Source organism: Columba livia, chromosome 6 (genome assembly GCF_036013475.1).
Source record: "Columba livia isolate bColLiv1 breed racing homer chromosome 6, bColLiv1.pat.W.v2, whole genome shotgun sequence".
NCBI lineage: Eukaryota > Metazoa > Chordata > Aves > Columbiformes > Columbidae > Columba > Columba livia.
Genome location: NC_088607.1, coordinates 25,858,993 through 25,886,569, shown reverse-complemented (window position 1 = coordinate 25,886,569; position 27,577 = coordinate 25,858,993). Strand labels below are relative to the sequence as shown.

General features: G+C 44.2%; 2 protein-coding genes across 2 annotated transcripts in view; both read left to right on the top strand.

Annotated features, from left to right (window-relative positions):
* Positions 1-2,972: 2,972 nt before the first annotated feature.
* On the top strand, positions 2,973-5,437 carry SLC18A3 (solute carrier family 18 member A3). The gene has a single exon (XM_005500138.3). The coding sequence runs from the start codon at positions 3,164-3,166 to the stop codon at positions 4,754-4,756; it is 1,593 nt and encodes a 530-aa protein (XP_005500195.2). The 5' UTR covers positions 2,973-3,163; the 3' UTR covers positions 4,757-5,437.
* A 1,515-nt stretch (positions 5,438-6,952) lies between these two features.
* Positions 6,953-27,577, top strand: part of CHAT (choline O-acetyltransferase) — a 34,115-nt gene continuing 13,490 nt past the window's right edge. Inside the window, exons 1-10 of the mRNA XM_065067634.1 lie at positions 6,953-7,052; positions 9,970-10,114; positions 12,146-12,337; positions 14,549-14,667; positions 15,815-15,868; positions 18,596-18,776; positions 19,760-19,937; positions 24,383-24,552; positions 26,586-26,686; positions 26,886-27,014. Of these exons, the coding sequence (XP_064923706.1) occupies positions 10,052-10,114; positions 12,146-12,337; positions 14,549-14,667; positions 15,815-15,868; positions 18,596-18,776; positions 19,760-19,937; positions 24,383-24,552; positions 26,586-26,686; positions 26,886-27,014 (1,187 nt within the window). The 5' untranslated portion in view covers positions 6,953-7,052; positions 9,970-10,051. The remainder of the gene's footprint in view (positions 7,053-9,969; positions 10,115-12,145; positions 12,338-14,548; positions 14,668-15,814; positions 15,869-18,595; positions 18,777-19,759; positions 19,938-24,382; positions 24,553-26,585; positions 26,687-26,885; positions 27,015-27,577) is intronic.

Below are 27,577 nucleotides of genomic sequence, written 5' to 3'. Positions count from 1 at the left end.
TGACACAGCATCAAAAACAACTGTCATTCCAAAGTGCAAGGACTATCAATTCAGTAGGTAGCCGGACAAGCAAGTACATATTGTATGCAAGTCATTTTTTTCTGTTTAACTACTCGGATATTTGTTTTGATGTCTGGAGATAAACTGTTCTTATTTTTCCAAAATTCTTAAGGTAGGTAGGTCTTTCTTTTAAACTAAAGGGAGTGTGACTGACTGGTCATACTAAACTCCACTTTTCCCCTCACATACAACTTCAACTGACACCATCATCAGACATGTAGATTTATATGCTTATACATGTGTCATGTATTTTCTGTCATTTCTTAAACCTTGAAGATTCTAAATGTAATTTCCCTTCCTGGGCCCTGGGATTTTTTTGACTTAAGAATAAATTCCTCTCTTTGGCAAAGCACTCATCATGAGCTGCATTTTCATTCAGCTACAGCCTCTAGAACAAAGAAAGTGGTAAGAAGTCCTGGTACAGTCAGCTCTGTTATTTATACAGACCTAGAATCTTCCTCATCTCCTTGACATTAGCAGTGGCTTTCCAAAACTGCAAGTTCTGCACTGGAGGACAAATGAAGTACATCACCTCCTCCGCATTCCTCCTCTCAAACCAAATAAGTGTCACATCTTCTGGGCTTTGGGATAAAAGTACAAAATTCTAAAAGTCATCTCACCCTGAAGTCCCTTCTCAAATACAATTACAAGTTTTTAAGCCAAACACCAGGGAGACTTTTTTCTTTTTTTGCTTTAAATTATTGTGGTTCCATCAGCTTTGACCACATTTGAAGGTACACTTTCTCCCAATTAGTTCTGTCTAGTCAAAGAAGCTCACGTAGCAATGACGCATCTCTTGCAGATAAGGGTATCCACTGATTCGATTTACTAAGAAGGCTAAATTTATTATGCAACATTTTACAAGTATAATTCTGCTTCCCCTTGATGGTAATAAATTCGATATCAGCTCCCCTGAGACAAGAGAACCGGTCCCTTTATTATCCAGACATGACCCCCAGAGCCAGATTCCATTTTAGAGACGGGAAATGGCCATATCTCTGATTAAAAGGGAAACTTTAATCAAATAAAGTGCTTCATCAAGCAAGAGCCAAGATTCCAATACTCCTGACTGCAGCACAGCAATGATCCAAAGTCATATCTGCCCCCAACCCATTACTGCTCAGTGCAAACGTGATATCCATTCCAAACAAGATCCTTCAGCAGTTTCCTTATCATCCTGTGAGCTTCTCCTCCTATGCCCACAGTTCCTTGCAGAAACACATTCTCAGGTTGCTACCACAGGGTCTGTTTGAGGAAACAGAGGAGGATAGGCTTTTTGAGGTTTTTTTCCCCAACTAAATCAACCTCTCAGGTGACAAGTAACCTGAAACATGCAGCCAAGTGCAGCAGCCATGGCTCTCAGCTCAGTACCCTTCCAATAACACTCTTCTTTCAGACACTTCCAATAACACTCTGAAATGACCTTTTGAAGTATTTTGGATACTAGCTTATTTAGAGTCCCAGGTCAAGAGCTTTGTCCCTATTGTCAGTAGTGTATTTCTGCAGGTTTACAGTGGGGTAGTAAACAAATAACGACAACACTGACAGCACGAATATCACGGGGTATTGTTATTTTAAGCATGCTTAAAGACTCCACTTCTGTGTAAGTGCAACTGGATCTGTATGCCACTCAATGCAAGCATCCATCTTAGAGCCTTTCTGGCCGTCTAGGTAGTTTTCTTGCAAGATACAGCAACTGACAGATAAATCATCTCTCTTTCAGCCATAGAAGCCCAGCTATGCAAGCAAATGAAGGCACCCAAACTCCACATCTACTCAGGAACTGTTCAGTGGAGAGACCCAGTGATTTCATACAGCCTTCTGCAGAGATCCTCCTCAGATTAGGCCACGTGTCATTTCTACTACAGTGGTAATATTTACCCTTTGCTTCATGCCAGGAGTATCTTCCTAGTACCAAAGTCTCTGCACCGAATGAGGCCCTTTGCTCTGCAGGGCTTCCACCTGCAGGACTGATTGGGAAAATGAGGGAAGTATGTAATACCACTATACTTGAAGGTTATTTCCCTGGTATTTGAGTGTTAGATGCATCCACGCACAGAGGAAGATGGTTTATTGTGCTGCTCTCTGCATTCCAATGCAGCTTCAGTGATTTCCTAAGTGGGAGCACTGCCCCGGGGTGGGAGGGGGAAAGGCTCACCCCCAGAGGAGGGGCAGGGCTTAGCCCAGCGCTGTCTAGTCCCGCTGCCGGTTAGTCCGAGCTCCACCGGGCGCACCCTGCCAGGCCGGCTACGCCGTCGGGGGGATGTCGCAGAGCTGCGCCGGGTGTTGGCGGCCAGCCCCAGCGAGTAGCTCTCGGGTTAGACGTCGGTAGCCAGGGGGCCCGGGCTGCGCCGAAGAGGCACAGGGCGGCCGGGGCCGACGGTTCCTTGCGGCCCCGGCGCGGGGAAAGAGGGGGCCTTTGCGGCTCGCACCGCAAAGGGGCCGAGCCGGTAATCGCCGACTGCCGCAGGCGAGACGGACTGCGGACCGCTGCTCCGGGGCAATGGCGGCATAGAGCCCCCGAGGACACGGGACCGCTACCCGCAGTACCGGCGGGCGCACGTCGGACCGGTCCGCTGCCCCTGCGCCGTTCAGGCCCAGAGAGAAACGACAGAACGAGGGCTCCGAGAGACTGCCGGGGAAGCGGGGGTCGCTTCCACAGCCGTCCGGGATCCGCGGGCAGCGCCACCGTCGGGACGGCGAAAGCTGCCGGTGGACCCCGGCCTTGGGGGTGGGGCCCTCTTTCCGCGCCCCCCTAGGCACACCCCTGTGGCAGGCAGGGATCGGTGGCACCCCCGTCCCGCAGCCCTCTTACCGCGGGCGGGCAGCGCTGTTGCCGCCAGCGCGGTACAGCGGGGCGGGGCGCGGAGGGCGGGAAGGGGGGCGCGGGGCCGGCGCGGTGGCGGGTGGGGTTTCCGTGCGCGGCGCTTATTAGTGTGGTGATGGAGGGCCGGCCCCTCGGAGCCGCCTCGGAGCGGCGGCACGGGCTGGCGGCAGCCGCCGGGAGGTGAGCGGCGGCGGCGGCGGCTCGAGCGGCGGAGGCGGCGGGGCCGCCCCCGCCGTGCCCCATGCGGGCGGCGGCGGGGCGGCGGCGCTGAGGGTGATGTCGGAGGCCGGGGGCGCGGACCGGGCGCGGGCCGCCGTGGCGCGGCTGTCGGAGGCGGTGGGCGAGCGGCGGCGGCGGCTGGGTACCGCGATGGGGGAGGCGCGGCGGCAGCGGCGGCTGCTGCTGGTGGTGGTGTGCGTGGCGCTGCTGCTGGACAACATGCTCTACATGGTCATCGTGCCCATCATCCCCGACTACATCGCGGCCATGCGGGGCGGGGGGAACGCCGCCGGTCCGTCCGCGCCCGCCGGGGGCAACGAGAGCGGCAGCGGTGGCGGCAACCGGAGCCTCCTGCCGGCACGGTACCCGCCGGCCACGGGGGGCAACGAAGACGTGCAGATCGGGGTGCTGTTCGCCTCTAAGGCCATGCTGCAGCTGCTGGTGAACCCGCTCAGCGGCACACTCATCGACCGCGTGGGCTACGAGGCGCCGCTGCTGGCCGGGTTGGCCGTGATGTTCCTTTCCACCGCCACCTTCGCCTTCGCGGAGAACTACGCGACGCTGTTCGCCGCGCGCAGCCTGCAGGGTCTGGGCTCGGCCTTCGCCGACACGGCCGGCATCGCCCTCATTGCCGACCGCTACGCCGAAGAGCCAGCGCGGAGCCGCGCCCTGGGCACGGCGCTGGCCTGCATCTCCTTTGGCAGCCTGGCCGCCCCCCCCTTCGGCGGCGTCCTCTACGAGTTCGCCGGCAAGCGGGTGCCCTTTCTGGTGCTGGCCTGTATCTGCCTCCTCGACGGGCTGCTGCTGCTGGCCCTAGCGCCACCATGCGCCACCGGGGCACGGGCCAACATGCCCGTCGGCACCCCCATCCACCGCCTAATGATCGACCCCTACATCGCTGTGGTGGCGGGGGCCCTGGCCACCTGCAACATCCCCCTGGCCTTCCTGGAGCCCACCATCGCCAACTGGATGAAGGAATCTATGGGGGCCAGTGAGTGGGAGGTGGGCCTCACCTGGCTGCCCGCCTTCTTCCCCCACGTGCTGGGTGTCTACGTCACTGTCCGGTTAGCCGCCGCATACCCCCACCTCCAATGGTTTTATGGTGCCCTGGGCATGGCCATCATCGGCGCCAGCTCCTGCCTGATACCAGCCTGCAAGAATTTTGGGCAGGTCATCATTCCCCTCTGTGGCATCTGCTTCGGCATCGCCCTGGTGGACACAGCCCTGCTGCCCACCCTGGCCTTCCTGGTAGACGTGCGCCATGTCTCTGTCTACGGCAGTGTCTATGCCATCGCAGACATCTCCTATTCTGTGGCATATGCCCTGGGACCCATTGTGGCTGGCCAGATTGTGCACACCATGGGCTTTGCACAGCTCAACTTGGGCATGGGGCTCGCCAATGTGCTTTATGCCCCTGTCCTTCTCTTCCTCAAAAATGTCTGCCAAATGAAACCCTCTCACTCAGAGAGGAACATCCTCCTTGAAGAAGGACCTAAGGGACTCTATGACACCATCAAAATGGAGGAGCGCAAAGGCATGGGCAAAAGCCTCCGGCCAGTGGGCGAAACAGAAGAGAACGGCATGGACTCCTACCGCAGAGACCTGACAGGGGTGTCTGAGGAGGATTCATCAGACTATGAGTACAGTTAGGTTTCCTGACATGGGCCAGCCCCAGGAGCAAGGAGGGGCCTGTGGGGGAGAGGGAATGGGGGGGACGAAAGCATTATTGCATTATGTTTCTGTACCAATGTGCAATATATACAGTTTAACCTTTGTCATGATGTAATGGCTTTCTTCTTCTAGACTATTTTTAATTAGTATTTCCTTCAGCATTTTGGCAAGGTGGAGGCAGTGGGGAATGGGGAGACAAATCCTGAAGAAAATTATCTGAATAATCATTGGCATAAATCTGGAGGGGACCATTCAAAACCAAAACAGCAACAACAAAACACCAAACACAAAACAGAAAAACCAACAGCCTCATAGATGTGATATAATTGTGCCAAGTCTTCTCAAGCTGAAACTGTGTGTGACATACTGTATATCTATGTAAAAAAAAAATACAAGAAAAGCAAAAAAGTCTGTGTATAATTTTGAATGGCATATTCAGGGACTACATAAAACTTGTGTACATATACTTAGATTTTTCAGTTGGTTTCATATATTTAAGAAGAACAACAACTATCATGACATCTTATTCTTCCTTGGAACTAAACTAAACTGTTGTACTTTTTTTCTCTTTTGTGCTGCTCTCCGGTAAGTGCAATATACTGTATTATACTGAAGTCCAAACTACAATAATACAATCTGAATAAACAGAATTTAAGGGGATCGATTGCCTTTGTTTCATTGTTGAGGGCTGCTTGAGGGAGGGAGCTGGTTATTCTCAGTGCAACCCATACAGTAACAATTCCTTGTAACACAAACCTCATCGGTTACCAAAATCACCCAGGAGAAAACCCCAGTACAAAATGTTGTCATTCATTCTTCAAAACATATGTTAACAGGTCCGAGCAAACAACATTGCACTGTGAACATGCCATCGATCGCCTAAAAATAGCTCCTCATATTCTCACACGAATTTAATTTTAATTCTCACTGTCATGAATTTCAGTTTTCGAGTATTACATTACCAGCAGTTAGAGACACAACACTGGAAACAACGTTTCTTCGTTCTGAATGCCAGCCCAATTGCAACATGCACACCCATATGTAGCCGACAGGGATTAAACGAAACAAAAGATGCACGAAGTACTTCATTCAAACCTTTGCAAAAAGTGGAAACCTTCGATCCAACCACAATGGAATCAGTGTGCATAATTTACCTTGTAAATTTATCTTGATATAAAATAAAATCGTTTATTTAAATTCCTAGTTCATTAGGAAACAAAATAAATCACTTATAACCTCAAGTGGGAGGAAAAATTACATAAACGGCCACAGCAACTATTAAAGGGCTTCCACCCGTCCCCGGGGATCTGGACGCCGCGAACGAAACGCGTTCGTTGGTCCTGCTGAGCTGCGCGGGACGCGCGGCCCCGCCGCGCCGCAGCTCCGGCCCGGCGGCCGAGTCGCTGCTCAGGCGGCGCAAAACTCATTAAAACACCGCGACGGTGCTTTAGCGTGGCGGGTTCGGCGAAGGAGCGATGGCCACTGCGACAGGAGCCGAATCCCGCTTCCCTAAACCGCAACGGCCCTCTTTGCGGGAAGCGGCAACAGTGGCGCCTCCTCTGGCCCACCGCCCCGGGGCCGCCCCCGCTCCTGCCCCGACACGGTCCGCTGCTGCCGCAGACTCGGGGCCGCTGCCGGCCCCAGGGCAGCTCCCGCAGAGCCCGGGCCGCTCCTGGGACTGCTGCCGCCCCGTTGCGGGCTGCCGCCCCTCCGGGCCGTGGTACCGGCAGCCCACTGGCAGCGCCACCCGCCCTGTCCCACCACGGAGCTTTCCGGAGCGTCAGGTGCCTCACGGCGACACCGCTCGACACTAGTGACAATCCCCGTAGCAACACGGGTCACCGAGAGCTGTAACCCTCAGGGGCTCCCCTTGCCGCCGCCGCGGGGGAACCTTTCGGATGACCCCGACGGCAGTAAGGGCGCGGGCGAGCCCGGATCTGCTGGGGTCCTCCCTCCCGCGCCCCCGGGCACAGGTGGCACTGGTGCTACCGCCAGGCACAGCCTGCCGAAGGGGCCGAAAAACGTCGGCGCGACCTGAGCGCAGAGGAAGGGCGGCAGCGCCTGTTGCGCGCAGCGGGAGGGGCGGGCAGGACCGGGTCGGGCGGTGCCGGGGGCGAGGGGCGGGGAGGAGCCAGGCGGCGGCGGAGACGAGCCGCGCTCCTCACGCCCCTGCCCAGAGGGGACTTGACCGCGGAGTAGACGGCGGTACCTTGGACAGAGCCGCCACGACGCGCGGAGCCCGCCCGGAGCCGCTCGGGAGCGCCCCGACGAGCAGGTATGGGCGGGCGGGGCAGCAAGTGCCGGGGACTAGGAGCCGCGGGCCCGGGAACGAGGGAGCAGGGGCAGCGGGTTCTGCGGAGCAGAGCCGAGAGGGGTCCCCTCGCCAAACTTCGTGGCACCGGCTACTCCCACGGGGCCGCCCCGCTGTCGCCGCCCACAGGTCCCGTTGCGACGGCGGTTCAGGAGGGAAGGGGATCCCCGGGGCTGAAGCGTGGGAAGGTCTCGGGGCGCACCGGCAGCCTCCGACGAAGCGTCAGCGCTCCCCGCCGGGCCCCGGGACTGCTGCGGCCCGCGGGAGCTCAGGGCAGGCGACAGGGCGGCTCCTGGCTTTTCTCGTCATGTCAACGGCTGCAGCAATGCGCACTTCACACATGTATTCCTGATAACTCATGCATTCCTCTTAACTTTAAGCACGGATTCCTAAGAGCTTTAAGCTTTTCTTCCTGATAACACTGAGGGTGAGGATGAGTAGATAGAGGCTGAGTGCAATGCCCTAACAACGCTACACACAGCAAGCTACCTCCCGAGTCCACAATGTATGGAGAACTCAACTATAAGCGCATGGGCTTATTTCAGTCCTTCTCTGCTATCTGCTAACAGAGAGATCAGTGCTTTTTGTTGTGGATTTGAGCTGCTGCTTTGAACTGTGGGGAAGGCCACCCGGCTTCGCAGCCTGCCGTGACTCACAGCCACCCTGCTAAGCTGCTCACTCCAGCCCTTCAGCTAAGCCAGCTGTAAATAAAAAGACCTAGGATTTTTTTTTTCTTAATAACTTTGACAATGCACCTCACACCCATCCAAGTGAGCAACTTTGAAGTTGAACCATCTTGAATTTCTGCAGGATTTTCTCTTGTGTCAGTTTCCTTGTCCTTTATTAAGCAAATAGAGGATTGGGTGTGATGCTAAGCTGGCAGCACTCGAACCAGAGACAAAGCCTCAATTCATCCCTATGACAGAGAAAAGCACCGTTCAGGCTACTACCCGCAAACTCTTTAACACACTCATTTTACAGATATGTGAGTCTGTTACCAGTAGCATTTCCCACAGACACAGAGCCAGTATGGACTTGTAGTCGATGTGACTCCATATTGCAGTTAGACAAAAAACATAAGGAAAGAAAAAAAAACAAAAGTCCCAGTTAGAAGAACACCAGCAGGATTTTTTTCCTTTAGGGAAATACAGCTTTAGGGGCTCTGAACACAAAATGGCTGTTCTGTATTTGAACACAGGTGGGGAACTGAGGCCAGCCCATAAACAACTGGGCAAACCACAGTCTTCCAAGAGTTACAGGATGTGTCCATTATTTGTAGTGCTTTGAACCTGCGTTGCTACGAATAGAATGCACAGCTAAGTGGTGAGACCTGTGTAGCACATGAGAGGGAGCGGAGCAGCACAGCGGGTTAATATGGCCTTTCCATGAGGGAAATAGTTTCTCACCCGGGTTGAAATCATGAGCAGATGATAGATCAACATGAGTTTGCTGTGTGGCTCACTGCAGGGCCCCAGGGACATCTCTCAATCTTATACAACCTATTTCACAGCACACAGCCCCACTGGCCGCCAGTGCAGAACAGGGAGAGGACAGGGTCAACACAGGGTGTCAGTGACCACATATACATTGGCAGAGCCACTCTGAAGCTGGAGTAGCCAAACCGATTCCTCAGGAGAGGACTAATGCACAGCTATCCCTGCCCATTGCTAACCAAAACTCTTCTTCTCACTTCCATACAGTGTAGGTTTTTATCCAAATAATTTTTAAAAGCTGTTGTAGAAATATTCAATGGCACTGAATGTATAGTCCCAAGGGTTTCGGAAAGGAAATATGACATGTTGTCTTTTATATTTTGCATACACACAATGCAAAGTAATAAAAATCTGGAAAAAAATATCTGGAAACAAAACAAAACAAAAAACAAACACAAAAAAAACCAACCAACCAAAAACAACAAGCACACCTGTGATCTATCAAGACCTGATTGAATGCATAGAACCGTAATTGAAAGACAGTTTCTTGGTGTGGGCAGTACTATATCAGAAGAAATATGTGCACCATAAAGCTTATTCTTGTACAGAAAAAGGAATAAGAGGCATCTTTAGAAGTGAAACCAGGACAAGCACAATACCAGAGAGACACAAGTGAAAGTATTTGCTCTGTCACAGATGAATTCTGTGACTTTTGGCAGGTTAAGCCATCTCCCTGGATAGTTATATGCTATTTGGAAAGACTGTGCAAAGCTGCTCAAATGCGATGTATGCCACCCCTCCCAGTCCTCCCACAGCCAGCCTGACAGCCTAGGCAGGCTCACAGGGTCCCTAGCCCAGCGCTATGCCCCAAAGCACTAGCACCCTGCAAGCTTGTAGCCTGCGGGGGACAAAGGCACATCTCCTTTCCACAGCTTCCACATCTTTAAAGCAGAGATGACAGCACCTCACTGTGTCCATGGAACCATGCAGTGGCAAATAGATTTAAAGACTGCGGTGCTTTCATATCAAACAGTAAAGACAGGATATATAAGATCCTTAGACAGAAAACTGCAACCTTACTATTGCCAGTGTCAACATAAATACATTCAAAGAAAAGTCACCTCTTTCCTCCAGCTAACAAAGCATGTAGATCATGGCACAATGCACTGCAAAGTAAATTAGAGTGACAAAATAAACCATGCTGAGAAGGGACCATTTACGTGCATCAGATAGTCCTGGATACAGAAATTTATAGCAAAATGTGACAAACAATGTCAGAGCAATCTCCACAGGGCTCAGTTCAGCTACTTTTGAATGTTGTACTTCTATTTCTCTTCAGTTTTGCATTCTGAAGCTTCTGTGTATGCTTGCGCAGGGAATACTCCCCATGTACATTTTGAATATAAATAATGGGTACTGACTGGACTTTAAATCTTTTCTGTTTCCAGAACTGAGGCGTGAGGCTTCATAAGTGCCCCCAAGTGGCTTCAATTTCTGTCCTCAACAAAAGATATTGAAAGAAATGCTGGAATGCCTGTCCTAGAAAAAACCATGCAGAAGAAAGAGAAAGATACATGCAGTAAAGATGAGACAGTAAGTAATTATTTCTGGGAAAAAAGGTTGAGGATAGATGGCTTAACAGCTTTTAATGCTGTAAATTAATAACAGTAAATCAAGCTCTGTTCCAGAGTGGATTTCTTCATTTCAGGGAACACTAGTTATCCTGCAGAAGTTTACAGTCAGGAACTTTTATCTAACATTAGTGCTTCTCATATCCAAAACCACTCTTCCTCCCAACATCCTGTGAAGAACTCCAATAAGGGAAATACTATTACACAACAGCAGATGCAGTATTGCACGGTCAGAGATGTCATGTAATTATTTCTTAATAGTTCAGGATTATCAAACTATCACATATGATTCATTTTCAAGTGGGTTTTAAAGATGCCGGATGTGTATACCTATAAATAGTTGAACCCTTGGATTTAAAGCTTTTTTCCTAAGCAGAGTCATGAACTGCACCGTAACTGTACCCAGAAAGATAGGGCCAAAGCCAGGTATCAAAATTTGGCACATCTCTTTCCACTGACCAAGAAATTAATGACAGAAGAGATATGCCCTGACTAAACATAGCTTGAAACTGTAGAATTACCATTCTTTTATTTCTGACACCCAGAGTGTGTTACAGGCTAGACTGGATTTCCATTTCCATTAATAACAGGTAATCCTATGACACTTTTTATGAGTATTTGAAATCTTCATTTTCTAGATAGGGAAACGTAATGCAGCACTGACTTTCCCATGGATGTCAAAAGGCAGAGCTGGTACTTGAGCTCAGAGGACACGCACTCCTTGCCCTTTTCAGAGCACTTTTTTCAGGCCCTCCTCCCTGAGTGCACTAGCAAAGGAATTTGCAGCTAGCCTTGCCCTGAGCAGCAGGTGGGACTAGGTGACTCTCAGACATCTCTTCCAACCAAAATCATGCTATGGTCCTGCAATTCTGTGAAAATGAATGTCTATTATATCAAAAGCTAGGAACAAAATCTGAACTTTACTTGCTTTAGGAGACAGGCAAAAATCAAATTAGAGAAATAAACCCTCCAAAAGTTTATGGTCTATACTAACCACTAATGGACAAGCATAGCTGAATTAGATGACCATTTCTCAATGGGGAGACATGTCCACCTCCCTGAGCATCACAGCCTCATTAAATTTCCCAGTCTTTCATGGATTATACCCTTACTTGATTTTCCCACTGCCCCTGTAAGTCCTCTGGCTTTTAAATGACTACACTTCACTTGGTTAATTCTACATCAAAAAACAAAGGAAGCTTAACTGCTTGGACAGCATGAGATTGTTCTCTTCCCAGATACTATTGTTTTCCTGCTCCAAACAGGATAAGGATAAAGCAAGTATGAACAGAAATGTTTTATCAAGCCTTCTAGTAGTGTTCCAGACTGGCTGACAGTTGAGGTCTGGCAGGGTAAAACACAGGTTTATTGAGGATTGTATGTAGTCAGTGCTACTAAACAGGTAGAAATGCATGTTTTTCTCTGCAGCTTTATAACAAGTCATATTACCAGTCAGACAAATATTAATCCACAGTTTTACTAATCACAAGCTAAATGCCCTTCTTTACTAATGAAATAACTTCTCTTAATGCATTATTTTACTATGACCTGATGTATTAGAAGATTTGCTAGAGTCTAGCTCAGACTATATGCTTGCATCATGCCTATCTGCCTGTTTGTCCTAGGATTTCTAGAATCTTTACCGAGGAATATCCTCAGTTTTCTACTAGTTTCTTGGCCTATCCATTTGAAATCTTCATTGGCCAAAGGCCAAAAAATAGAGCTACTGGAGAGGTACCACTGCTTCAGTATTGCATACAACTGCATACTATGTACTAAAATCCAGGCAAATTAAGACCTAATGAAACTCCACTAAGTCACACAATTACATTTGCAGTAACCAGGAATGTCAACTTCTAAAAGAGAATAAATGGATTTCTAAATGGGTGCAATATATTATTCAGCAACAGAAGAAAAATAAAGAAGAAGAAGGAAAAAAAAAAAGACAGTTTGGGAACAAGTAGAATTACTTGCTATTTCTTTTTATGATTAGGCAGTGCCAAAACTCCCAGTCCCACCACTGCAACAGACCTTACGCATGTACCTACAGTGCATGAAACACTTGGTGACAGAGGAACAATTTAGAAAGACTAAGGTCATCGTGGAACAGTTTGGAGTTGCAGGAGGCCTGGGAGAATCCTTGCAGCAAATACTTGAGGAGAGAAGGGAAAAAACAGCAAACTGGGTAAGCAAATGCAGCTGAGAAAAATAATTGCTGTGTTGGATGATGCTCATTTACAAACTCTTTGTAATGTTCTATTTGTGATTCCTGCTTTCTTTCAGTGGGTCAATGCAAGCAGGGGTCACATCAGATTCTACCAAAAGGAATGAATATTCAGCCACGATATGCTAGAATTTTCGAACAATGTCAAAATCTATGTCACTATTATGTTTTCAGATCAACAGGTTATTGACATATATGAAGGAATTCATGCACCTCAGGTGCATGCATGCAGGTGTCAACTCTATCTGTAGGATGCAGTACATACAGCCTTTTTGGATGTAGTTTCTTCCTTTCCCTTTAATAATAGGATTTAGAGTTTTTATTAAAATGAAAAACGCTTTCTGACAGAGCTATAAAAAGTGCCTTGCACACCCATCTAGCCAAAGCTCTGATGCAAAAATTATTCTAGAATGGAATACCTTAGGAGAGCAATTACTCATTTTAAATTAAACTATTATTTGCCATTCATTGTCACAACATACCAACATAGTTACCCTGAAGTATTTAATTTGCTGAATATACACACACATGTAGACATACATATATGCATAATATCTATCACATTGACCATGGTGTGACTTCAGCCTTTAAGGAAGTCCAGTTTTCTGCTTCCCAAGACAGGAAAATTAAATAAGCTGTAGATAAAGTAGATTTTATTATTCCACAAAGTCACAGTTCATCTTGCCTGCATTAATTGTGTTAGAATGTGGCAGCTGAAAACTAGAAATACTCATTTTATTGATGTGCTTCCATCCCATCAAGGAAGACAGACATTGAATAGTTTAATGGATTCAGTGAAATCCTGCAGGCTCACTACTGATGTCAGTGAAGTGTGGTTTCCCTTAACTTTTCAGTTGTGTGGCCTGCAAGAAAACTCCATCAAATTGCTGCTATAGTCAGGAAAAAAGGCTACAGTACTGACAGTGCTTTTATTTTAAGAGGAGTGCTTAATTTCTGAACTACCTGTTGCCACAGTCTTGAGGGCTCCACTAAATGCTGTTCAATCTCATTTTGTTTTTCTGATGATAGAACTTCATGTTTTGGTGGCTAAATTATACATCACTTAAATAGTGTTCCTGATAACAAATAGTGTTCCAGGAGACTACTGTTCATTTAACCACTTACAGCATGAAAACTACAGAGGAAGGATGTATAAACATTTTCTGAAATGTCTCAACTTTAAGTACCAGTTATTAAAATTAAATACCTGATTCTTAAGATAAACTAGAAATGTTCTTATTTGGAATTTAACTTGCCAGGAGTACAGCTCTAGCCTGTTCTCCTGAAGACTCCAGAGACTATGAGGGAAGCATCTGTTCTAACAGCTATGAAATATCTCAGAGGAAACCTTTTTCAACTGATGCATGCATTCATAATTATTTTTGCATAATTTCATTGTTGTTTATAGTTACTATATGCAAAGCATGCCTACTAACTCTGAAAGACCATTTGATATTTTTATGAAAACCTCAATTTTCCAAATAATGATTCTTCAAACTGTGCTCAGACACAAAGGAATATGGTTACTGTACATCTGTGTTTTCAATAAAAATGGTTAGAAATTTAATATGTGTGTCTCTCTGGGTCAGGCATCAGTAATTTGCATTTGTGTCAGTGGACACAGAGGGAATTCTCCAGGGAACTTACCCACATGCAAGTATCTGCAGGACTGAATCATTAGGCTCAGAAAATTATTTTCCCAGTCCATCTTGCTACAGGACAGTATCTGATGGCTAACAACAGAGCATCTTGGCATCATTGACAAATATTTGAAGTCCCCTGAGGAAAGCCTTCACTAGTAAAATTCTGTCCATCTCTTAAATATATCCCAATCACTATTCAAGAGCCAGCAGTTAGCATGTTGTACTCAAATAGGGTTTTTTTGTTGTAGAGAGAAGCAAACAACAAAATACCCAAACTACCACAATATGGAGCTTGTTTACTTTTTAATGGAACATACTGTAAATTGCTATTGATTGAAAAACAGGATTATGGAATTGTGGCTGATTTCAGCTGAGCTGAGGTCACAGAGCCCAGACTGAAAATGCTCAGCAGCTCCATTAATCAGAGCCCATGCCTGACACCAGGAGCACCGAGCACTTCCCCCCTCACCCCAGACTGCCTTTCCTCATGTTGTTCACATCTTTAAGAGTTCTTGTCCCCTTCCTTCAGGTGTTTAACTATTGGCTGGATGACATGTACCTCAACAACCGGCTAGCTCTTCCAGTCAATTCCAGCCCAGCAATTATCTTCGCTCGTCAGTATTTCAAGGATGTAAATGACCAGCTGAGGTAATGTACCACAACTTTACAGCTTTTGCTAAATGAAAGGATATTTTAAACGTACTGTTTTTGCAAAAAGACAATAAACTTTCATTAAAAAATAAGGGCTGTAAACATTAAATTATTTCCTACTAGGCCTGCTGATTGAAGGCAGTGTTTCTGGGGTTACTCATACTGATATTCAGAAAGAAAAATGTCATTACAATTACTTTTATTGCTTGAAAAAAAATGCCAAGGGATTTATAATTTTTAAGGGAATATTTGCAAAGCTTCTCATCATATAATTCAAGTAAACCATTTTGTGATGGGAAAACAAAATACACAGCACAGAAGATATGCCTCCAGACATGCTTAGTACAGGATTCCATTCCTCAGCCTTTGCTAAAACATTTTATCCTTTTAAAATAGTAAACCAGATGAAATCGACCTTCATATAGTGCAATTTTCCTCTTTGCTTTTAGCACTCTCTAGCTGCTCATTACTGAAAGAATTAACTGCATGTGAATTTATGCCAATATAAAACAGCCAGAACCTTGAAGCCGATATGTGTTATTTTAACATTTTGCATAGACAGCCAATGCATCTTTTTACTTTACTTTAAACATAACTATAAATGCTTTCATTCATTACAGACTAAATTTATTGTGCACACAGCTTCCAAAAAACCTCAACTTTGCACTTTCTAATGCACATGCTTTAACAAGGAAATCTTTTTCTCAGAGCCTCCCATTCAGACACAGTGCAAATGGGCAGTGTCAGGAAATAATACACCTGTCCACTGCTCAGCAGAAAGAATATCTGCTTAGGACAGGAAGTACTCTAATTAATTGGACAGCTTCTGAGTATTGATATGGAAACCCCTCTTAAGGATTCTGTTAAATATTCAGCCTTTGCTTACATTCTCTAAATAAATGCTTTCAGGCTTCCTCCTGTGGTAGTCTGTTTAACCATTTGAAGGGACCATCTCTAGGATTTCATATTTCTCTTGACATTAATTAATTTATGTTTTGGTGGGGGCAGGGGGCTTTTCTTGGCAAGCCAGAAGACTTTCCCTATGCTGTGTCATCAATCATTCAGGCTCTGCTCTGTCTCTCAGAAACTGCCCAGTATTGCCAAATGACAAAAGACTGATGTCACTTCTATCTGCTACTTGCAGGTTTGCTGCCAATCTCATTTCTGGAGTGCAAGACTATAAAGCTTTACTGGACACGTAAGTAGCTTGGAAGGAGAGCTGCTGCTTGAGTATCTGCAGGGCTTCTGATTCAAGGGTGCTGTAGCATGCTCAAAGTCAGGCTGCATTGCACTCCTCCACCATTCAGAAGGGATAGGGTTCCGGCATGCTCCAGGGCAAGCGCTTCAGCAAATGTTATGCGCTTTCTGTTTTATTACTGCAATCTAACAAGTTGGAGAAGGGTCCTTTTTGATGCCTAGTAGTCATCACTCTAGCACACACAGCACAGCCCAAAGGACACACACAATCTACCTAGCAGAGCTGTTGAGAACACACCAGAAGTCTGTGCTCCCCACACTCAAAGTGCAGCAGCACTGTGGTTACGCAGCCCGCACACCTTCCCTGGCACTCGACACCTGCCAGGGTGCTGCACCCCCTCCACATACTGCACCCTCCATTTAGAACATCAGCCCCCCACTTCCCGCAAAAAATAAATTCATCCCATCAGGAGAAGGAAGCCTTACCACAGACAGGTAGCTAGTAAAAATAGTTCAGTAGCTAGTAAAAATAAGAAGTTACTTATGCCTTTGTTACATTCTGTACATAAACACAGTGAAAATCCATGATTCTTTAAGTCATATATGAGGTATCTCATAAAAGCATTTTACATAGCACTTCTTAACCTCACCTAATATTTTCCAAGTTTACTGTGGAAATCACTGCTCGCTGAAGACCACAAACAGTGGAGAGCCAAGCACAACGGACACCACATCATAGTGTAGAAGGGGTCACTTTCCTGTCAGGAGACACCAGAGGCCTGTATGATATGCTTTAACCAACATTTGTTTGGATGAGGAAGGCAAAGTCCATAATCAAACAACAAAGTTCCTATCATCTATAAATTAAATAAAAGAAAGAGGAAGAGCTGTTTGATTTTTCAATTCAAAAGCCTGACAACTACTCAGAAAGTATAGAAGAGAACTTATTTAAGAACACGTGTTTTTGTCCAAGATGTACTATGCAACTGCATATACTGGCACCGATGCACTGTGAAGTACTATTGCATGCTAACGTAGTTTGTTTCATCTTTATAAGACAGGATGTAAGATAAAGAAACCACATTGCTCAAAGAACAATGTAAATTCTTATTATTTTGACCTTGTTACTCTAGATCCAAAGATTCCTGTGATCAGAGTTGCTTGTCTTAATAATAATTTAAATCCTTGCTACTATGTCCTCAACATTGTTATTACTGTTTGCTTATCACCCCTCCTGTATAATTATGAGGACACCATAATTGTAACATTTTCAGGTCCTTGTTGCTGTTAAGGACTTCTACTAGCGAGTGTCCTGCTAGCTTCTCTTGCATCATCCCACATGTAGATGCACAATATTCCAGTGCAAACCCAAGTGTTTAGTTTTAACCATGCAGATATTCCATGCAGTTACCAGGACTAAATATTTCAAACAAAGCCCAACTTGCTCACATAAAAGTGTTATATGATCTTAAGCAGACATCTCCTAAATCTTTACAAGTTCTTCTGGTGCCATCAGTCAGATTTAATAACCCCTTTCTTAACTGCTATATTTACAGATTGTCTTATCTAAACCTGCCATCCTATTCCACTATTTTCCATCATCATCGATGCTCTTTAAAACTCTGTTCAACCTAAGAGGATTTCTGCATTATGCAAAATGTGGGAGAAGGAAAAATAAGTGATACAGAGAGTCTGAGAGCCAGGAATCAAACTGAATATCCCTGGTTTAGAACTGCAATAGTTTTAAAGAAAGTTAAACAAACATAAAACATTTACCCATATCAGCTGTGTGACAGTAACCCTGCCAGTGTGCTTCCTTACCCCTGCCCCTCTCTGGCAGGCTGGAAGCTTAGTCCCCTTCTGCTGAGGAAAAACCCCTGCACCACAAAATCTTCCTCCTGTGGCCTCTGCAGCCTCTCCCAAGCAACAGCACCATTATTTCCTGCTGCAGTGTCAGTGGGATATTTTACACCCCACAATCATAATTGTGATAATGTGGTGCTTTGTGTGGTATGGGGTTTTTTTGTTTATTTTTGGCATTGTTGGAGTTTGTTGTTGTTGTTGTTTGTTTTGTTGTTGGTTTTGGTCGTTTGTTTGTTGTTTTCCTGGCTGCTAAAGAAGCCTTTAGGAGGTATTGTTTTCATGTGCCTTCTAATAAAAAGAGAATAAGTTTTCAGCACTTATTCCCCCATAGATTAAGGTAAGGATTAGCACATAAGCAAGGCTCTATGGAAAACAGAAATGCCCTCTGTATTGCCCCAGACATTCCCTGTTCATCAGACAAAGCCCTCTCATGCACACTCTAACCACTCTGCATAGTACAGGGCCACTATGATTCAAAGTGAATTTCATCAGTATTGTTTTTCAAGGTGCTATGTCTTTTCTAGCTATTCTGCTGACTTCCGTCCTGGCAAGTTTCCAGGGTCCCATCTAGGCAGGCTTCCCATGCACATTGCAAAGATGCTTGTGACCTGCTATTCTTTCCATGTCCACTAGATTATAATGCAATTGCTTAATGAATATGCACGAAGCTGCCAGGAATGATGTATTTAACGTTGGTATGGGAATTCATCTATTTCCCTTATACTGTAATCTTGTTTTGTTATTCAATTTGTGTTATACCTGATCTAATTGTAACAGAACAAAGGACAGATTAGATTTCTTTTCCTTTCTGTCTCTCTCTCCTCTCTTTTTCTCTGGCTTTGTTTTTCTCCTTCTCTCTCTCCAGCCATGCTTTACCTGTTGATTTTGCTCGTGGACAGCTGTCTGGTCATCCTCTCTGTATGAAGCAATACTATGGACTCTTTTCTTCCTATCGTCTTCCAGGACATATCAAAGATACCCTCGTGGCCCAGAAAAGCAGTGTAATGCCAGAACCAGAGCACATCATTGTTGCTTGTAACAATCAGGTAAATTAATGTGGTGTTTGGGGTTTTTTAAATACTTTTCTACATTTCTTAGTTCACTTAAATTCACTCAAGAAGAGTCTAATCTAATCACTATTCAGAAACACAATTAGCGAGCTACATATGAGCTCACTTCTTACCAAGCATTCACTGTCAATATTTCCAAAATATGCTTCTGCAGCATTTTTGTTCTTAGCCTACATTATGTTCCAAGTACAGTGATGCAGAAAGGAGGACTGTGGCAGAATTTTTTTGCTTTCTCATTCAAACAAAAATGTTTATTAAACAGAGATGAAACCACAGAGAAAAAAAATCTTATTAGAGTGCATTTGCTGGAAATGCTTTTCTCTTGATATCAAGTATTGGCACACAACACATGGCATATATACCACCATTCCATGTAGGGGACCTAAGCCATACCTGAAGAAGTGAGCACAGGTGCAGGCAGAAATACAGAAGCATTAGCATTAATCTGCCCCAACTAATAAATGCCATCAAGCAGCAGAGTGTATTGGCTGGGCAGAGCCCTCCTTGACTATTTGTGGCACTGGAGCCATGCCTGCAGGCCCCTTTGGAATGAAGGGGTTTATCCCAGGATAACAGGTCTCCCTTTTCCAGGAAGACCTGTTCTTCACCTCAGTGGGAAGTTCTCTAGATTATCTAGGTTGTTTTTAAACAAATTATGTACATACTTCCTGATTTTATCTCTTCAGGTTTTTTAAGCTTATTCAAATAACCTATGCTTTATTTGAGCCCAACACACAATATAAGTCCACTATAGCAACTGCCATTACACTGGTATAAAGACAGAATGAGGGAGCCCTGGGCCAGCTCCCAGTGGTTTTGTGCTCCACTGCCTGCTGGCCTGGCTTTCCAGGCAGGACTTCAGCTTCTCAACAACCACACAGGCAAATGCAAAACGTTGGATGAGTAAAGGTCCAAACCATCTGTGACTGTTCTTCCGACTTCTGTCATTTTTTTTGCAGTTTTTTGTTTTGGATGTTGTCATTAATTTCCGTCGTCTCAGTGAGGGAGATCTTTTCACTCAGTTACGAAAGATAGCCAAAATGGCAGAGAATGAAGAGGAAATGCTGCCTCCAATCGGCTTGCTGACAACAGATGGCAGAACTGAGTGGGCAGAGGCAAGGACAATCCTTATGAAAGGTTAGCAGCAGCAATACCAGCTTTCTCCTCTTCATCATCTTCATCCTCTTCCTCCTCACCATCATTGCCTTTCCTTGCTGGGAGTGAACGTTACAGACAAATATAGGACTGAATGTGTGATTTCAGTGCTCAGGTGTGTGTTACCTGGGAAGCAGCAGGTACAGTTTGACCCTTTGGCTGTGTATGTTTAAGTGTTATGTCATGTAAATAGCTCTCACTCCATTCTCTGTTTTTCATCACATAAATGACATTACGTCGGATTTTGTGATTTGTCTCTTTCTTCATATCCATTTTGTACCTATATGAATTATGTATCTTTTTAGCTTTTGGCAACTATTAGACACTTTTGATCTGATCTGTCAAAGTTAAACACCTACTGAATCTAGCTGTGTACTCTCTCTAGTCAATGGAGAAAAATAGTAAGTACCAGTGCTAATTCATCAAAATCTTAACTAAGTACCTAGGAAAGCTGACACCAATTATTATCTGGGCATAGTTCTCTCTCTCTCTTCCAACAACAGGCAGAGTTTAGCTCTCATGGATTCTGGATTCAAATGCCTGACTTTGAAATAGATGAAAATAAAGGGTGAGATTAGTCACCTCTATCACTTCACACTTCATATATATTACCCTGAAGATAAGTGATGTAAATGCCTTCTTTTTGCCATTTTGAATGACTTAGGTATTTTTTTTTTTAAGGGGGAGGAAATAAATACGTTAACTCAGCTCTTTATCCCCAGTTCAGCAATGCTACAGAAAATATTGCTGTTTTACCAATGCCATGGAATATACAAGAGTTTCCAATAGTGTCAAAATATGTTTACCACCCCAAGGAAGATCTTCACTTCTCTTAAGTTTATCTGTGCTTATAATAACTTTATATAGATACACACACACACGGGGTCCTGGCCATTATTACATGGCATCAGTCTCATCTTCAGGCTTTCCCCTCCCTGTCTTTTCTTTTTAAAGCAGGAAAAAAGATTATATCTTTTAATGAAAACAGATATAAGCACCTAATCATTTATTTTCACAACACACTTTTATGTAAAACAGTGAATAACTTGAAACCTGCAGCAAAATCATCTTTGTAAACCTACATCATCCTAAAGAAAAAAAAAAAAAGACAAATCAACAAAAACTAGCAGAACCATCTCTATGGTGTTTCTGGATTGCCTTGCATTTGCCAAAACATTCATGTTAATGAGGAAATAAACCAACTCAGTCATATAGCTAAAAAAAAAAAAAAAACACCTGCACCATGATGTGAGCCTTCTCTAATCTAAGCAGGAATCCCACTGTAGGCCACTCGTATTAGCAAAGTTCCTCTGTATAGTATAATGCATTGCAGTTACACATGAATATATGATTATTAACAGCCCTTTTTTCTTCCTTATCTGTGGTGAAATGTTCATGCAACAGTAACTAAGAGAAAAAGAGAAAAGCCTCTTGTGAAGCAGTGAAAGGTGGAAGAGGTCACTCTGCACTGTTTTGTTCTGGGTAGGGAAAGAGAATTCTCTGGGACAGAGAAGACCTATACAGCACTCTGCAGAGGTTATGAAGGAGAGAGATACATGGGCCTGCATAGACCCACAAGTACATAGGTCTTCTAGGTGAGAAAATTTCAAAGAAATTATTATAAACCCAGCCATCACTGCTTTATAAATACAACCACTACTTTAACTGCCTTCTGGTGCAGAACTAACTCTCCTAAGTAGAAAAAGTGAATTCTTACTGGTATAGGGGCTGCTATCCCACAAATGCTATATCCAAATTTGATTCAGAACTGTAATATCATATTTTCCTTTTAGAATAAAAACACAAAACCCCAACTAACCAAAGATGACTGGCCAATTCAATGCAATTGTGTGCATTAGAAAGAAGGAAAATAAATGTCTTGCAGGGCTTTAAGGCGTGCTCTCACACTTGTCTGTTTCAGCTCTTTCTGGAAATATTTATTTTCCATCTCAAGTCATGGTTCATGAGTTCTTGTGCAGTTCATTGCCTGCTTTACATGATAATTTTTTCAGTGTTTGATCAGCTCTCTGGACATGTCTGTTTCTTTCTGTAAGGGCGTCTTTCCCCTACTTTTCTGTTTCCAGCAAAGCTTAATTATATTCACTCTAATACCTAGAATCAAGATACCCTGAAGCCATATGTCAGAATAAGGGCTTCACATCTGTCAATGATGTGTGGGCAGCAGCCACAATGAAATATATATAAACCTATCAGACAACATAAAGCAGAACACTGAGCAAGCCATGAACAGTTTGTATATCACTACCCAACCAGTTTCTCCTTGAAGGTGCCCATCTGCAAATACTAGCAGCTGATCTATATGGGACAGCTTCCATTCACTAGGATCTTTTCAGCCTTTGCATTGATGTACCTGAACTATCAATGGAATAAATAGCATAACTATGGTTAACCCTGCTATCGTCAAATACTAGAACAGCTTTACAGCCAGGAGCACAGGAACACGTCCTTTATAAAGCTTCTGAATCCTTTCAAGGACAATTCATGGAGACCTCAGTGTTTCACATATTGTAGAGAGGCACAGATCACTGGCAGAAAGCTCAGCCTACCTGCATGCCCCATCAATTACAATATCCTGGCTTAAGTCTTTGTAGGAGGTGGCAGGAACTCCAGGTGCCTTCCCTAGGACCCTGCTCTGCGGGCAAGGGAAGACAACACACTATGTGCTTCACCAGGTCCCCATGCAGCCTGCAAGAAGTCAGGTTGGCACCCTGTCACTTGGGCCCATGGCTGCCAAGGCTCCCTGGCAGGAGCTGCCAGACAGCAACAGACAGTGCCTTACCACAACCTGCAAGAGGCCACAGCTCCCCCTCTCCCTTCTTCGCCACTGCTATCACTTGCCTCTCCTTCCCTTGACCACTTTTTAATTTCTTGCATACTTGCACTTTTTTACTACACAACATCTGGAGAATGAACCTGGATGATAACATGCCCCTGTTTTTTTCTAGCTCCTCACTAGCCTATGTTACTCTTTTAGGGAAGGTACTTTTTTTTTCTTACTTTGAAAAATGCTTTTCTTTCAGAGTATCAAGCTACTTTTCATATTTGCACACATTAAAAAGATGTGCATTTTGAAATGGCTCCACATTTCAAATGCAAATCAGAATTGTTTAATTTTAAATATGCTTCCATTCTTTCAGCTAAAAAAAAAAATCTCCTGAATTGAGCACAGATTTGCTGAGCTTAGCACAGACTTGTAAGAAGTTTTGATCAATCTGAATTCATATATTTGTTTAAGAACAGTCTGAAACACAAACATTTTCACCAAAATCTAGCAAAACCAGCAGAGGAAAGCTGATCTGTTGAGAATTGAAGAAATTTTAAGATGATGTTGGAAAGAACTTTTTTCCTTTGATCTTGTTAACAAACATTTAACAGCAATTAACTGTGTTGTATACTTCTGAATAAAACAAATTCTTGTTATAGGTTACATACTTCTGTTCTTTCAATTAAGAGCTGTATTAACTGTTCACAATTAAATATTTCCTATGCCTCAAACTGCCCCTCAGAAACAAACAAACCTTTACCCTCATAATATTTCTGAGTTAAAGAAACTCAGGAAAAAAACCTTGCATAAATACCCCATAAATAAGGAAGAAAGTGCTGAGGACAACATAAAAATAGCCTTTGTAGTACACCTGTAGAAGCAAGAGTGACAGGACAAGAAAAAGAAGCAGAGAAAGAGAGAAAGAAAAAGCAAGTTTGATTCAGCAGTATGCTAATAAAAGAATGGAAGCGGTATGTGGCAACTCATGGTTTTGGCAATACCATGTTCAAAAACTAAACCTTGATATCTCATCCACAGATGTTTCCTCATGTGATGCAGGCAATATACCCAGTCCAGGGCTTATTTCTCCAAAGTACAAGAAATAACCAGGGGCAGAAGAAAGAAGAGGGTTTTAATACAAGAACAAAAAAAACAAGATGGGCCCTGCTGTTCCTTGTCCAGAAAGGGGTTTTAATGGGAGAACAGCACAAAACCAGCATAGGCCTTTCTGTTCCAGAGCAGAATACTGCAGCAATACCGTGAGCTCTGAAATTCTCTATTTTCCACCTGTCCTCTCTGTAACTCTTATATATAAAATAAGTAAGCATTGCTGGCTTTAAGAGTGAAATATATCCATTTTCTAATATAATTACTTCAGGAAATGAAAGGCAGAAAAAGAAAGTGGATATTATTGAATCATATGAAAGATACACAGAGATATTGCAAAAGTTAACACATGAATGAATGCTTTGATGTAACATTTCCTTGCACCAAGACATTCTGCTGTTGAGAGAGCTTTGCAGATACCAGCCCATTGCAGAGTCAGGGTCAGATCTTCAATGCTCCCCAAGGCAGCACGGCTCCTCAGCCAGTCCTGCACTACAGGTAAGAGGACGTGATCCTTTCCCTTTTTTATCCTCAGACTCTACTAACCGCGACTCTCTTGACATGATTGAACGGTGCATATGCCTGGTGTGCCTGGACAGTCCAAGTGGGGTGGAACTGAATGATACAAACATGGCATTGCAACTGCTACATGGGGGAGGCTACCATAAAAACGGGGCCAATCGTTGGTATGACAAACCTATGCAGGTAAAAACCTTATGCTACTATGATGTCACTTGCGTGTGGCAAGGTACTCCAGTCACCCTTGTGGTAGGAACCGCTTAGAATCAAGTGGAAGAAAGAGGGGAAGGTGGTGTCAGCATCTGCCAAGGCAGGGTTGGTGTGAGCAGTGCTGTTCCTTGCAAGGCAGGGGTAGATTTCACCTTCCCTGAAGTTGCCCTTCGCACTTCAGGCGGTAGAAGGATACACAGACATACAGATAGATAGACATCTGATTGAAAAAACAAAACAAAAACAACTAAAAATCTTACCAAACAAAACCTCCCTACCCCCACAGCACACATTTAATTACAGTCAATCAAATGAAATAAAAATGCTGGACTAGCATCCCAGAACAAAAAAAAAAAAAAAAAAAAAAAAAGTACAATAGCTTTCTCTGTTTTCTCTTCTCATGCATTTTCATGACATTCTAAAATTACTACTGCTTGTAATTTAGTATGTATTTAAGTTCTCACTTAACAAACTGTTTACTCATTTAATTACATTCTTGTTGAGGCTTTCCTGGAAGAATCAATTTATCCAGCCTTTTCCCAATCTGATTTTGATTGTCATATTTGAGAGTGTTGCACTGTTATTTTCACATTTTGCAACAGACTCAGGGTGAAGCAATATATTAATCTCCAACTGTCAACAATGCTGACACTTCATGAAAAATTGAAAAGAACCCTAACTGATAACATTGCTTGTGCAATGCTTGTTGTTCTTGCCATATCTAAGAACAGCAACATGAAAAAAGAAACCACTAACCTAATTTCACTTGCACTGACTTACCCCAGTCCAAATACATTTCAGTAGTCATTCCTGATTTGTGCTACTGCAAATGACATTATTAGCAGACTCTAGTGCTGTGTTTTTAAAGAACAAACCATTTGCCTTTTGTTAGAATCCTCTGTTATTTTCAGGGCCACTAGTTGAGACGTTTCAAGCAGATGAGAATGAACAAGAATTTATTTTTGTTTACTATCAGAAAGTAGCAGAAAGCAAATACATTTGCATGGTATATGGGAGAGCTTCATCTGTCTGGATGTACTCAGGCCAGAAGTAGTTCAAAGGTAAAGAGAAATTCTTAGGGAAAAAAGATGTCTTTTTCTTTCATGCAAACACAGATTACGTAGGAAGCCATTCTCACAGCAGCACTAGTTCTTTCTCTCCATATTCTTCTTCATCTTTGCAGTAAGGCATCAGAAGATGTCCAGGTAAACTTCTTGCATCACACACTCTGTGAAAACCTCATGAGAACCAAGGAGGCAGGATGCACATATGTGATAAAAATGCACAGAGTGAACTGAGTGGGAGAAGTCCAGCCAAAGACATTTCAAAAGTAGTGAGGGAAAATCCCAGAAAACATGCAAGACAAATTGCAGTTTGGTCTTAGACATCTGCTTTTGTTTGAGATGCAGAAGTAATCAGCTGCACAGGGGTTATCACAGAACTACAGTGCAGCATGTTAAGTGTCACCAGTTATATCATGTGTATGGAACAAAATCAGGAATGAAGACAAGTAAGAAGGGAATGAAGAAAACACCACAAAAAAAAGATAAAGAGGAAGCAGGACAGTAAAACAAGCTTTGAAAAATCTAACAAATAAGGATGAGCTTGCTCATTTGATATGATATTTGTAATAAATATGATCTTAAGGGACTTCCCAGATACAGAAGTTGTATTGCCCCCAAATGTGGAAGGAGAACACTGGCCTGTCTTTCCAGTGACAGGTGTTCTTTATCATGAAGTACATGCTAAATCCAATTTCTGTACTCCAATGGGAAATGCTAAAATTTACATTCTTGCAGGACTCAGTCCAAAACAGCAGCATGAAAGGGATCCAATGCAACACCATTCATAAGAGAAGAAAGTCTCCCACTGATAGGTCAGTCAAGGAAGTTCCTGATGTGGGCAGTAAGAAAACCACAGGAGAACAACCACCTCTATTGTTAGGTTGCCATCATGGCTAACTTGATTTATTCACTATATGTCTTGCACTTGTTCTTTTCTTTGCTTAGTTTGTGGTAGGAAGAGATGGAGTCTGCGGTACTGTGTGTGAACATTCCCCTTTTGATGGCATCGTACTGGTGCAATGCACTGAACACTTGCTCAAGCACATGTGAGTCGGCTTTCAGTACAGCTATTGTACCCACTCTGGCCCTCAGGATTCCTCTGCCAGTGGCAAATTTCCCCCAGTGCACAGAGCAACTAAGACCCATACAGCTTTTGAAAACCAGCCGTTTACCTGCTAAAGAAGCATTGTTTAACAAATAGTTTATTCCTGTAACCTTAATGGCTTTTCTCTTACATACTAACAGGAAAGAAAGCTCCAAGAAATTAGTCAGAGCTGATTCAGTGAGCGAGCTTCCTGCTCCACGGAGACTAAGATGGAAATGTTCCCCTGAAATTCAGGCACATTTGGCATCATCAGCAGAAAAACTCCAAAGGTAGAACAGATGCCTCATTTTTCTCAACAATTGACTGCAAGCTGGAAGCTACCCAGAACTTAGTGCAAGCAGGGGTTTCCTCCTAGAGGGCTTTCCCTGCCCTTCTGCTCCTCCTCCTCTTCCCAAATTGGACATACCTAGCGTCTCTTTGCACGGTGGCACTCATATGGGCTGGAGGTACATTACTGTATTCAAAAATTGCATTAGTATTGTTTTCCTTCCATGTAAATATTAGGACAGTTAAAGACCACCGGAAAAAGAGCAGAATCCTAATTGCATGGGATGCAAACATTGCAGGCCCTCCGTTTTTGTGGATGCACTTTATGGGTTTGACCTGACTAAAGCCAAAGCCAGGGCAATAGGGATACATATATGGGACAGAAGAACACAACTGGTTTGAATAAACAATTTGAATTCAGGAATATAATTTGTTTACAACCATGTTACTCCTACAAAGGTTAGTTCTTCTGACTGTGTACCCATACTGCAAAAGATTTGCATGACCCTTGGGGTGGGGATGGCAATGAGAGATTTCTTTTTTCAAATTATTTCATTTCAACACT